Source organism: Macrotis lagotis, chromosome X, assembly GCF_037893015.1.
Source record: "Macrotis lagotis isolate mMagLag1 chromosome X, bilby.v1.9.chrom.fasta, whole genome shotgun sequence".
NCBI classification, from domain to species: Eukaryota; Metazoa; Chordata; class Mammalia; order Peramelemorphia; family Peramelidae; genus Macrotis; species Macrotis lagotis.
Window position 1 is genome coordinate 621,050,204 of NC_133666.1, and position 14,268 is coordinate 621,064,471.

A 14,268-nucleotide genomic window follows, 5' to 3' on the forward strand; every position below is an offset into this window, starting at 1 on the left:
CACACAAAACTTCATTCCAGAATGCTTTCCCTGCCATGAGAAATAATATAATTGCAAATAATAAGTCAAAGTTCTTCTGAACTTTCATATAATGGGCTAATATTAAATAATGAAGTTACTTGTAATATAGAACCTTAAGACCAAATGGACATGGGTAAAAAGGCATACTGAGAAGAGTTCCTGGAATAATGGTTATTCTTTTTTTCTCCAAGAACATCTGATGTCAGGGGGATGATGCCATAACATGCAACTACACTGGATTTAAGTGAGGGGGTGCTATACAAAGTCACCACCCTCACTTTTTCTTCCAGAGCCATCTGATCCAGTGGAAAGATAGGAATCAAAACTACTGGAGATGGTCCTGGATGTAGCAGGAGACTTTTAAATTAGGAATTTTTTAAAGCTAGGATTTTTCCCAGGTTCCAGTCCTGAGAAAAAGCTCATTCAGAGATTAAGGATGCTAAGAGATGAGGCCAAGAATGGTCACTTTTGCTTAGTCCAAAATTTTTTTTTAAACTAGGAGGCTTCTCAGTGATTAAGGCAGAACTGAAGCAGAGAATAGCCTTGTTTTCATAGTCCCCATCCAAAAAAATTCAATCTAAGAGGAGAGGTCCTCAGGATTTCTGGCCAAAATAGAAAAAATTGTTACTTACATTCATTCTGAACCAATAAAGGCCCAAACAATGAGCAACTGGGCTCTGCTGAGGTTCTGCACTGTCCATGAGCTACCATGGGACTGCTGGACTTGTTTCATTGAACTTGTTTTTATCTCAAGAGAAGAGCACCTGAGTGACAAGCAAGTTACATGTGATGAAGCATTTTCTCTTGCAGGACATTATCACTAGTCATACGAGGTTCAAGCAAGTGAGATAAGTCTCAGGCAAGTGCCAAATGCTGTAACATTTTTTTCCTTGTCAAAACTGCTTAGTGCTAGGGGTGGCTAGATGGCGCAGTGGATAGAGCACCGGCCTTGGAGTCAAGAGTACCTGGGTTCAAATCTGACCTTAGACACTTAATAATTACCTAGCTGTGCGGCCTTGGGCAAGCCACTAGCCCCATTGCCTTGAAAAATCTAAAAAAAAAAATAAAAAAAATAATTGCTTAGTGCTGAAGCTCACAAGTAACGAGATATTACTGTATTAAACAATGCCATTGGTTTACTAACTATAGTGCCTCTAAGGTTAGGGTAGTTTCCTTGCTAACGATCTTTTTTTTTTTGCTACCTTGCATTAGATGATTTCTCTATGTTCCTATTTTTTTTTGAATTCACTTGAAACATAATAGCTCCCCCCCACCCTGTACAATATAAATCTTTAGGTTTCAAGGGTATTTCTTGTACATACTTTGTCAAATTCTGCTTTCTAACTTAGTTTGCTGTCTCTTTTGTTTTATGGGTGAGTTTACCCTGTTAATGTTCAGATGACTGCTGATGATGCATTTTTCTCTATACTATCTTCTAATACTTTTCCATTTTCTTCTCTAGATTGAAGGTAGGAAAAGGAATAATGTGTTTAACTCCAGTGATCTACAGTTGAAGCTCTATTTCCACTCTGCTTCCCTTCCTGTCTTCCTCTCCCCCTGTACCTCATCAGAAATTTTTACTTTTTACTTTTCCTTCCAAGGGTAGCGAGGTAGAATAATGGATGGAGTACAAATTTACAATCAGGCAGAGCTGAGTTCAAAACTTGCCTGTGACACTAGCTATGTGACCCTGGGCAAGTCACTTCACCTCTTTGCCTCAGTTTCCTCTTCTATGAAATGAAGTTAATAATCACCTATCTCCCAGGTTGAAGCTCAAATGAGATAATTGTAAAGCACTCAGCAGTATCTGGCAGTCATCAGTATGTGTGTTAACTATTATTACCTCTTCATGTCTTCCCGTTATTACTGGGTTGCTTTATTTATGATTACTCCATTACCAATCTTAGCATTCCCCTTAAATCTCCCTCTACCTCCAAGTCTCTCTTTTCTTGTGTTAAGTGTAGATGAAACTGAGTTTCACATAACATTTCTCTTGCCCTCCATGTTCTCTTATATGATAGTAAGGTCCTTCCTTTCCCAGTTCTTTCTTCCTTTATCTATTCTTTTTCCACCCTTCGTTCTCTTAAGACTATTAAAACAGAAGAAAATCAGTCTCAAACCATCTCTTTTTCTCTCTTTGCCCTTGAAGACATCAGAGCTCTGAAAGGACTTGGTATCTTGATATCTATTCCTTTAGAATGTCCACATTTTATCTTTGTATAAGCTCTTTCAAAAGTTCAAATGTATTTTGCCTTTCTAATTTTCCTGTGAAAATTTCAAAGCTTCTACTCAGCTCTTTTTAAGTCAGGAACACTTCAAAGTCCTCAATTCTAGTAAAGATCCATTCCTCTCCTAAATTATTTTCAGTGTTGTAAATTATTGCTGAGGCAGAAAACAGAGTATTAGACTACTGTCAATAACAAATCTGGTTTCAGTTGCTTAGAAGCATTGAGCCTGGGCAAATCAATTAACTTGGCTTCCTCAGTTTCTTCATTCATAAAATGGTCATAATTGCACCTACTTCCCAGTTACAGGAAGGATAAAATCTCTGTAAAGCTCTTCACAAACATTTAAGTGTTATTTGAATACTATTATTTTTTTATTGCAAGTCTTTTATCTCTTGCTTTTGGAATATCAAACTTCTTCCACTTCCAGAGTCCCCTAGATTGTGGTTCCTTGACCTTTGAATTCATTCTTACTGCTTGCAGTGTTTTTTCTTTGATGCGGAATTCTGGATTTAATCCTTGGCTTTTGCTTTTTACTATTTTTTGTTGTCTCAAAGTGCTGCTTTCTGTAGGGTTCACTCTGGCTAAGGTTCACCACCTTCAGTTCAGTTCTAGGCTATCTATTCTCTTTCGCAATCTCTCTGCCCTACTTTCCGTTCATTTAACTTCTTTTTTTCTCTTTCATGTCACTTCTTGCTCACAGGTGTCTTTGTCCTTGTGGCTAGGTTATTGTTTCTTTAAGGCTCTTCTTGTGGACATGCTGTGGAATTACTCTCCATCCAGAATATTTCTTCATTCTGTATACATCTATCTCCAGCCTAATTTCTGGATTAGGGTTTCTAAGGAAGTCCAGTGGCTTTGGACTTAAGGAGACTTGAGTTCAAATCCTATCTCAGAAATTTACCAGCTGTATGACTGTTTGCTCATCTGTAAAGAACTTCCCTCACGGGATTTTTGAGGATCAAATGATAGAAGTAAAGTGTTTTACAGACCTTAAAGTGCTGGAGGAAATACTGTTATGATTCTTCCTTTTGCATGGAGTGGGCAGACCTGGCTTGGTGCTGGATGTGTAACTAAGTCCTTTCTTCTATGGTTATTTTTGGGTTTTGACTCAGTCTCTTGGTGACTTCTCCTCCTTACATGGTTCTAATCTCAGAGCTGACAGGCTCCAACCACATATATACTGAGCTATGAGCATACATCCTGCCAGATGTCAGGTGCTGCCCAGATACTGACTCCTGCTAGAGGTCCAGGTTGCTTACACATTGTGCATCCTATCTACCCCTCATTCCACTCAGGACTGATTTCTCTATGTCTTCCTGTGTAATTCTAGACTGGAGGAGAAAGAAATAATAAAGAAAACCAAAGAAAATGGATATAATGTTCCTACTTGTGAATTTCTAGAGCTTTAATGGAATATTTTGGGAAGTGAAGGGAGGTTGGGGTCCTCTAGGTCTAAATATACCACGATCTTAGGGAAGGGGTTCTAGAGATTATTTAATTCATTACTCTATGTCTGGGAAGGACTTTGCCTCAGCTCATGGACATGAAATTCCTTTTGAATCTCATAACTATTCTATGAGAAAATTCAAAACCTTCCTGATATCTACTTTTGGGTTCTTTCAGCTGCAACTTAAGCCTAGTAAGATCAGCAAAGTCAGAGGGTCTGAAGGATCCACCTGTCCTTATTCTCTCTTCACAGGCCAACAATAGAGGCCATGGTAAGCTCTCTAAAACCTGAGTAGATGACAGCATGTTTTGAGGCAACTTTCTTTGGAATATTTAAGAGTCAACAGGTGAAGTCCCTGATTGAGAACAACTCTATAAGGGTGGGAAAAAATACCCTGTTCCCAGCTACGGGTTACACTTACAGGTTGAGATTAAGGGCATTAATGGTATGGTCTGATTTATTAGTTGAATTTCATATGAGCGCTTAGGCTGGGGAAGAGATGGTAAAAGGCATGTCCCTGGGATAAAGAGGTAAGATTTCTTCATTACTTCTAATTATGTCTGGAGCTTACCTCCTAGGATTCAATGGGTAACAAATGAAATCAAGGGCCACTGATTGGGGAAACTCTTCATTTAGGGGACTACTTGGCATAAAGACTACGTAGGAAAATTACATAGGGGCTTAAGACTTTCTGGCTCTTCTAGTGCAGTGGGGGAAACTGAAGGACATGTGACTATTACAGAGAGAAGTGTCATGTCAAAGGCTAAAGAAGATGAAGCCACATCCCAGAAAGTACAAATCTGTGTGAGTTACATGGGTTGAGGGAATTCGTAGTAATGGAGAGAGTGATCATAGTATGGTCTGGGCTCAAAGGACCAGAGCTGAGGAGAAATTTCCCCAAATGAATTTCATGTTCCCAACAAAAATTCCACACGTTTTAGGGGAGATGTGTTGTCTTAACTGTTCAACAGTTGAGACATCTTCCCTAGTTCTCCAAGACTCAGGTATTCTGCATGAGGCCTCTCTCTAGGCCCTTCAGGGGTGTATGGTACTCGGTAGAATATATATATAGTTCAATCTGAGAGTGGTTATGATACCCTAAATGGAATAACAACACAACAAAAGAAAAACAAAAAAGAAGCTTGAAAAGATAGAGCAGAGAAAAAATAGGGGGTGGAGGTCAGGTTGGTTTGATGGGGATGGGAGAAGGCATAAGCTCTGGTGGCTATGGTCAGATGTATGATCTAGTAAATAGCAACATTTATAGAATGCTTCAAAAGGTTAACGAAGTCAATTCCCAACACTTCCTCATTTGATCCTCACAAGAATGCTGCGAGGTTGGTGCTATCACTCTTCAGTTTAGAGATGAGGAAACTAGGCAGGGGTTAAGGACTTTGGTTCAGGGGTATGTGGGGTCTTCACCTTCACCATTTATTATGCATGCCCAGATCCCATTGTCTCTTAGTTTTATTGTAGCAGAGACTGGGGCTGGAGAGGGAGGAGAAAAACAGTTGAAAGAAGAGAGTGAAGTTGCAGGCTTCCTCCAATCTGTCAAGGGGAGCCTGGAGTACAAGCTTCTGGAGAGAAGGGGAGGACAGCTAGATAACACATACTGATTAAATTCTAATTCTGTCACTAGGCTTAGAGAAAGACAAAAACACAGTCCCTATCTTGAAAAAGTTCGGAAGTTAATGAGAGACAATATGCAAAACCCCTGCAAAATACAGAAGATGTAACCAGCCTAAAATACAGCCAGTGGCAAAGCCCAGACAAAAATGCTGGCCTCTCCACTTGTCCCCACTGCTGGGGCTTTCCTACCAGTGCCCTCTATCCAAGACGATCTCCACCATGCCAGCACAGAGTTGTATCTACAACATGGTTTGCATGATGTCTCCATTAGAATATGCGTTCCTTGAGGGCAAGGGCAGTTTTGGAACTTTCTTTGCATAACTACATATGAATGTTTAATAAAAGCCTGTAGAACAGGTCACATCCCTAGTGCAGTTCCCTTCTTCCCAGTTCTGAGTCATCTTGCACTTTGTCTGACTTGTCTTCCAAAAGAGATCACTATCGTTCATGCAATCTACCAGTACTTTTTGATGCTTATATTCAGACCCTGTTCACACACAAATGGAAAAGTCCAGGTCCTGGCCCTTTTAGGGAGCTCATAAGGGCAAACATAAACACAAATAACAACTAGAGGAAGGAGAGATCATCTCTCATGGGCAGGGATGAGGGAGGTAACATTTGAGCTGGCCCTCAAAGGAAAAATAATTCAAAAGTTAGAAATAAGAAGGCATACCAGGCAGGTGCAGAGAGCAGAATGAAGAGGGTGGGGGATAGGAAATAGCCAAGAATGGTTTTATTTCATGAAGTTGGAGCACAGAATGTAAATTAAAGTCCTGGGCTAAAATATGAAATATATAGAGATTTTGGAGGACCTTGAAACAGGTCCCAGGACTCTTGTCAGCACTTTCCAAAGTCCCTGGCCTCTATCCCAGTGCCACAGAGAACATGTCTCTAGGTTGAGCTTGGAAGGTCTTCCTAGCCTGCAGGTCACCCCTGGAGATTGATAGTAGCAGAGTATTCCTTCCTTTCTGAGTTGGAAGAATTAAGGTGGGAACAGCTGTTCCCTGGTTGCAATGAGCAAATCCCCTCCCCCCCCCCAGCCCCCAAGTTAGGTTTCAGGCTTTAGGGGCATTGCAGAGCACTGACTCATACTTCAGGGAAATGACAAATAACTGGCAACGATAACCAAATACATTTTCTTTTCTGGAAAGAAGAAAAGCTGTTCTTGTTACTGACATGTACAGGATTTTGCCCTGTCTCCTTTCAAGGCAGACAATAGATGTAGGTGTCCCATGTGTTTTCCAAAGTCCCTATCTGATGAAGTTGCAGGACCCTCTGGGCACTGGTTCTCTCTTGTTCCCCAGGGAGTGACATCTCTGAGGTCACAAAAGGAAGCTAAAAAAAATTTGGCTGCTCACTATATGGGGAGGATTCTTGTCTCAAAGACAACAAGACAATGGTCAGGGATATGAATCTGGACACCAACTCTGCTCCTAGATCCAGAAAACTAATTCAGAAGAAGTTCTAGGATAAAGGAGAAAAATCTGCAGATGCTTCTTCGAAGGGTTGGCAGAGCTGAGACCAGACATCCTTAGAGGAGAAGGAATGGGATGATGGATCTTTAGTATCCCTATTAACTCTAAACCTATGATCCTCTGACCCTTCAGTTTGGCAGCCAGGACACTGCTCTGACTTTTAGGCTTTGCCCATACCCTCAGAGCCAAAGTGCTTTGAACAGCACAGAGACTCTAGAAAGATTAAAGGGGGAAAGGTATCTCTTAAGAAACAACTTTTCAACTGGGAATCAAGCACAAAGCTGAGTCATCCTTGAAAACTCCACACTGGTCTCAGCGTCTAAGCCAGAAAGACAGCAATTATAAGGATAGGACAAACTCCAAGGCCCAATACCATGGGGCTGGGGTGGGTGGGCAGAAGAGGAAGAATGGGGAGTGTAGAAGGCCCTAGGATGAGAAGGGAGGTGCTGTCTGCATCTTAGATAGCTTCGCCAAATAAAAGGAAGGCAGTAGTAGGTCTGCAGCACAGTATGGTACTGGGGCCTAAGCACATGATCAAGTTGTGGAAGTAGAAGAGAGAATGAATGTACCTTGATTCCAAATGCTTTCCTAACCTGTCCCCCTCACCAAACCCAGGATATTGGCCATGTGCTCACAATTCCCAAGCAGGCAGTCTTGTACCGCCCATTTCCCTCCCTTCCAGGGGTACCTACTGTTTCATGGCCATGAGCTTTGAGTCCATACTCTCCTGTTTGCCCTTCATCATTTGAACATCTGTTAGCAGTTTGGTGACATTGTCCTGTCGGACCTTTATATCCTCATGCTTTATGCTGGAGACCTGGGAGCGGGAGAAGAAAGACTGAGTCAATGAAGTCCCTCATCCAAGCTTGGTCTACATTACCAAGTAATTAGCCCTGTGACCCTGAAGCAGGCCAGGAGATGGGGAAAACAAGGTCTTTTGGATTTATGGTTTTTCCTACAGCTGAGGGGACCCTTCAACTTATAGGAGAGGAAGGAGGGTGAGATTGGACCAGGCTGGTTATGCAGGCAAACACATAGAAACACACAGTCATATCTGCAAAAGCATTTCATTTTCAAATACCTTAGGGCTGAAGCAATTTAACCACTGAGCTAATGGGGAGAAAGTGGAGTGGTTGAACTGTTTTTTTTTTTTGGCAAGGCAATGAGGTTAAGTGGTTTGCCCAAGACCACACAGCTAGGTAATTATTAAATGTCTGAGGCTGGATTTGAACTCAGGTACTCCTGACTCCAGGGCTGGTGCACCACCTAACCACCCTGAACTAACTGGCTTTTATTCTGAAGTGGCAGCTACTCAGTTTATTTGACCTCAAGCACCATGGGGAGGGAGAGTGAATGAGGTTTGGGATCCCTGCAGCTCTTCCTTAGCCTTAAGCTAACCTGGACACTGTGTCCATTTTTAGAGGGAGGTGGGAATGCTTTCTCTGGCTATAAAGTAGTATAGAACAGTATGCTCTAATGAGTTGCCTCAAGGTATTCATGGCATTCTAGGGCTCCAATTCTGACCTGTATTTATCTATACATGTAGGAAGGCTGAAGGGAGAGAGTGCAGGGAGGGAGCCAAGTACCATTTCAGTACCCTGATCCCCAAGGAAATCCTAATCTGATTCAAGTAATCACTTAGAGGAGGGAAAGACCCATAGGGGTGATCTTTACAAGTAGGTAAAGGGGAGGAAAGAAAAAGAGCTCCTCGGCCTTGCCAGAACTCTACTTCAGGGCTGAGAAACCCAGAGAGGATGTGAGAGGCAGGGACTCACACTGGTCACTTTCCTCTTGATGTTCTCGAGGAGCTGCTCCTGGCCTCGAATAAAATATGGGTGCTGAAACTCTGTGTCATCTTTCTCTGGTTTCACCAGGCCACCTTGTTCAATGTGGACAACTTTCCGAAAACCATCTGCATCAAAAAGAAGAGAAAGAAACGTCAGGTGTACCAACACATTCTTTTCCATTACATGTCTTCTCTAGAAGGAAGGAGAAACCAGAGCAGGATTCCTTAGTCTTTGAGGCACTTCATAAAAGCCCTTGAGGCCTTGAATAGTAATGGGGAAGGAGGCACCTATGCATCAAAGTCCTTCCTACATTATGTTCCAGTTAGGATCTGTCTGGAGCAGGGGTGGAGCACAGGGAGGTTATCAGTCCCTAGGTAGAGGCCGGACCTCTACTAATATAGACAAAGTTTACCTTGGTTTTCTTAGTTTATGGATTATACTACTGACTCACTGTGTATTCAGGTCATTAAAATCTCCAGATCCTTTCAAGATAAAACATTTCTTTACCCACATATGTATCTTGTTACCAGTAAAGTAGGCTTTTTGGAATTCAAGTATTAAGTCTTATATTTATCTTTATTATATTTCATCTTATTAGATTTGGCCCATTGGTCTTACTTGTCAATTTAATGTCTTGACTCCATCACCCAATATTAGCTAGAAAACCCTTAGGACTTACGATGAAAAATATTATCTACTTCCATAGGAGGATATGAATGAAAATGGAAATATATATGTATGTTTATTTATTTTTTACTAATTTTTCTTTTTCTTCTTTTTTTTGGGGGGGGGTTTGCAACATGGCTAATATAGAAATACATTTCATGTGATTTCAGATGTATAATCTAAATCAAATTCCTAGCATTCTCAAGGTGGGAGTAGGGAAAGACTATAGAACTTGACATTTCAAATAATGAATGTTAAAATTGTTTTAAAATGTAATTAAAAAAATAAAGGAAAAAAGAAAATCCTAGTTTTTCCTCACCATTTAAGTCCTATTAATCCTTTAATTAATATCATTAATCCTTCAATTAATATCATTCAGGTTGTCTTCCTGAAATACCTGACTACTTCAGGTCTTGTTGATACCCCTTTTGCCTATGAAGAATAATTAGGATCCATAGTGCTTAATTTAGGGCATGGAGTCTTTAAGTACCATTTCTGTTCCCACTGCACAGTGGGCAGCTTGGTATACAACAAGAACTTAGGAAATATTTACTGTATTAACACTTATGTTCTACAATGCCTCATTGTGCAGTGAAGGTGACCCTGAGTTTTTGAAGGCTATGCAAAGCAAAGCATAAAATTCTAGTAGGTCCTATCATTTTTGGAAAGGTTTAACTTACATAAGGGGCTGGCAACAGACTATCTACTATTCAAGGGTTAACTAAATTAAGAATGGAGTTGGTGGGAGGCTAGATGATGAATTCTTTGACCATGGCATACACATGAACCAAAAATACAAGGTCAATTCCAACCCCCTCTGCAGTGCTGGGGGCACAGAAGTGAGCAGAAAGTGCTCTCACCTCTAGTTTCCATACTTTATAAACAAAATTGTCAAGTACTCTAGGAGGCAGTACAGAACCAACACACTACTGTAAGGAAAATAACCATACCAATCACTGAGGTCCTCTGTAATAAACAAAAAAACAAAAGAAACTGCAAGTTTAGCAAAAAGATTCTGCTGGAAGCAAAGGAACTGGTTTCACCATTTACTCAAAGGCAACAGAAAACATGAACACTTGATCATTGTATCTTGAGGTCCTCATGAAGAGCTTGAGCAAAAAGATCACGACAAAGATACTTGCAGTTTGGGTCAATATGTTTACAAGACACAAGGTTAGAGGAATTCTGAGTAGAACATAACAAGCTCTTCTTTTCGGTGTCTTCAATGTGAAGTCAGGAGATGTGGAAAACAACATTTGTATTACTGGTGGGCAGATGGTTGTACCATTTCTCATGGGTCATCATTTTCCCACTAAAAAGAATATCATTACAGCTATTGTGCTTGTTTTTCAGTCCATGATTCTACCTACTCCTTAACGTAAAGCTATTCAAAGCTACATTGGGTGTGCCAAGCCAAGATGCTGGTTCTTTCCTTCTAGTTCTTCTCTTTCATCACTACAGAAGGGCAGGCAGGCTGGATCAGTAATGAGGTGATAAATAGCCTGTAACATATTCTAAGGATGAAAATGACTGATTGGTTGTGCCAGGTGTGATAAATAGGACTTTCACTGCTAGGCTAGTGGAAATGGAATCATAGGACTGCTAATTTCTAGTTCCTGAATTTCCTTTCATAAACACCTCTAGCCTTGTGTCTTTCATGTAGACATTTCTAACATTCTTTAATATGAACTATTGTCAGTGGATCCTTCAGGCTAAATAAGGAAAGGAACAACAAAAAATGTGTTGAAAACAGTTCAGGTTGAGAAATGGTCAAAGTTTATAGACTACCTGGAAGTTTCATGCCTACATATCATAAATATTTTATTTCAACTAAAGTCAGAAGCTGCTGGACATGGTGAGCTCCAAACATTGCAAAAAAGTGAAAATGGTTACTGATATGGAAACCAAATCAGAATAAATACTCTTTTAGTTAGAATATTGATGAGGTATATCAAAGGTCAAAATCAATAAATCAGAAGGTCAAAGATGAGAAAATGACACTGAGAGTTTTGACTTGATCTATTCAAATAAACTTTGACAACCATAGAGAGAAATGGAAGACAAAGATGTTGACCTTAAGTATCACCATTTTCTATTAGTGTTTAAACAAAGTAAAGCAGGTGCCACAAAGAGGTGGTCAAAAAGAGTCTGAAACTGCCATTGTCAGCAAATATTTGATCTCATTGTTCAGAAGAGAGATATTCTAGTCAAGAGGCAACACCAGTTTAGAATACAGTTAATCAGAAACTATGATGGAGAAAAATTACAAACATCATTTTTACAAAATAGTAAAAGTAAAAACAAGTTTACAGAAAATTTGACTTGAAAATCAAATGAGTCATATAATTAAAGAACATTAATAAATAAAATTGTCAGAAGCACAACAATAAAAATGAAACGAATCAGTCAAAAGTTTTTATACTGATCTATTTTCATAATCAGTGACAGAAGAACTATCGCATTTGGACCCTAACACTTTAGTGTTCAGTGTTAAGAATTAAAAATGGCTTTATAAAGGTGAAACCTAGATGGGTCCTTCTGCTAGGGAGGCTGAGTCTGTGGATTGCCTAAATTTAGCAGGCCTAAAGTCAAACAGATGCCAGTATAAGTCTGAACCCATTATGGTGTGTTCCCAAAGGCTGAAGGTCAATAGGCTACCTAAGGATGGATGAACTGGCCCAGATGATAAAAAAAGGAGCAGGTTATAGCTTTTAAGTTCATCACTATTATATCTGGCCCTGAGTAGCTACCATAATTATAGACTGGAAAAAATAGGGATAATTCAGATTCTTCCTTTATCACCCCACCCCCTGCCAGAGCAAAGCCAGGAAAAGTGACAGGATCAGAACCAGGTATACACCAAAGAAAGCCATGCTGTATGCCATATAAACTTGAAAGCCTAAATTAATAAATAATTAAATTTTTATTTTCAGATCCTCATTCTCTCCCTCCCACAATTGAGATGGCAAGAAAAACAAAATCTGTTACAAATATATATAGACATGCAAAACAAACTTCCATATTGGCCACCCCACCCTGTGTGTGTGTGTACACACACACACACACACACACAAATATGCTGAATCTATCATTTCTCTCTCAGGAGGTGAGCAGCATGCTTAATCTGGAATTGAGGATACATTTATAAGAAATTTTAGAGAAGTTAAACAAAAGGATGATAAAATAAGTCAGAGATGATTTTAATATTCCCCAAAGCAACTGATATAACAATATTTGCCAGTGAAAAGATGCAAGGAATCCACAAAAACCAAAATCGCACTAAAGCCTTGGGCATGATAAGATCAAATCATAGCCTTAAAGACTCTCCTGGAACAAGAAGTTTCTCATATATGTATTAAGATCACACAAGATTTGTTGAAAGTTGTTCTTCTGATTATTTTCAATGGAGATGTATTATTTCCAAGAGTGTTAAATATTGTCACTGAGAACATTTTAAAATAAAGTCCAAGAGATATTTTTTTCTATAGGGGCATCTAGATGGTCCAGCTCATGGATGATACTATGCCGACTTCATCAAGTCCTAGAGAGAACCTACTGGAATTTCCTCAATAAGAGTCACGATCTTAAAGAGACTAGTTTAACAATCAATTTAGGAAAAACTAAATGGATAAAAAAAAATGCCTATTATCTATCCTATGACATGCAGCTTAGCGGTCACTCCATCTTTAAAGGGGTGCTTGAAGGAAGAGTCAGGCTACCATTCTGGCAAGAGCAAGAGATGACTGCTGGCACAGGTAAAATGCTCCAAGTGATCCTCACAAAACACTTTGGTGCTAGTCCTGTATAGAGATTCTATGCCTCACTGAGAAAACCTAGATGGGTATGAGCTGCTCTGAAGGAAGTACCCTCATCAGGAAAACTGCATAACCCTTGAAATCAAGTGCTGGGGGAATCAGATCTTAGAGACTGCTGCCAGAATCATTTTAGCACTGGGAATGACCTGAAAAATCACCTAGATGAATCTTTCTTTTGATAGAGAAACCCCAGTCCAGAGAAGTTTGGAAGTCCTGAGGCCAGCCTGACAAAGGAAGTAGGATCAGAACCAGACACCATGCTATTCTAGCCTCATCCTGAAAAGAAGATTGTAACTCCAGCACCCTGGTTCTCTTAAGGTGCCCAGGGTCTCCATCTTCCCCACCTCCCTTCCTTCTCTAGTTCTGGTCTGTCTTCCTTGTGATAGCTTGGGACTGACTGCTACCCCTAGGAGAATGGAAGTGGACTCCTGCTCTCATACAAGTCCTGGCCTGGCTTCACCCACACCCAACATTACTCACACATATTGAGTTGCCGAACGAAGCTGGCCATGTTGTTGTGCTTGAAGTACTTTGGCAACACCTCCTTGGCAAACTGGCCTTGGTCAAAAACATGGAAGCTATTCCCACTCTGTGGAAAAATAAAGCAGAGGGGAGTTAGTGGTGGATGTGCCGCTGAGAATAGGCCCTCTCTCTGTCTCTCACTTTCCTGGGCCTTAGGAGCTTGTAGGAGATAATTCTCTGGAATCTTTGTTGTAACCTTGACTGTAGCAAGGTCACCCCCCGCCCACCCCAACTGTAAGCAGAGGTCTAGCAGCAGGCTAGATAAAAGGCAAGTCCATGTATTGTTTTGAGTCAGACTCCTTCATCACAGAAGACTCCCTCTGTCTGGCTTACCCCCATGGATCTGTTAATTTCTCCCAACTACTCCTCTTTTTTACCCAGAACCACTCTGGTCCTCTCCTAGCTAGAGGAATCTCATACAGAATGCTGCCCCCAGGACCTGAATGGATTACCAGAAGCTAGACTCAAAATTAAAAGTATCCTCAATGCCCACAAGTCATTCACTATTGTTCTGTAGACCCAACCTGGCAGTGAAATTGGAAAGGTCTGAGGTTATTTCCAGGCCCCTACAGGAAGTCTGGGGTAGGGGTGAGGGTCTCCAGTGAGGCAGCTCAGAAATTCACTGGAGAGAACAATGGGCCTGTAGGCAGGAAGAGACAAGTTCAAATCAGGCCAAAG

The 14,268-nt window shown here is 40.6% G+C and overlaps 1 protein-coding gene across 7 annotated transcripts in view; it reads right to left on the reverse strand.

The window, feature by feature from the left end:
- The window catches only part of HSF1 (heat shock transcription factor 1), an 84,922-nt gene that overhangs the window by 37,870 nt on the left and 32,784 nt on the right, over positions 1–14,268 (reverse strand). For all 7 annotated transcript variants that reach the window (XM_074203079.1, XM_074203080.1, XM_074203082.1 and 4 more), the window contains exons 2-4: positions 13,549–13,657; positions 8,576–8,712; positions 7,493–7,617 (exon numbers count right to left, since the gene is read on the reverse strand). In XM_074203079.1, the coding sequence (XP_074059180.1) occupies positions 7,493–7,617; positions 8,576–8,712; positions 13,549–13,657 (371 nt within the window). The remainder of the gene's footprint in view (positions 1–7,492; positions 7,618–8,575; positions 8,713–13,548; positions 13,658–14,268) is intronic.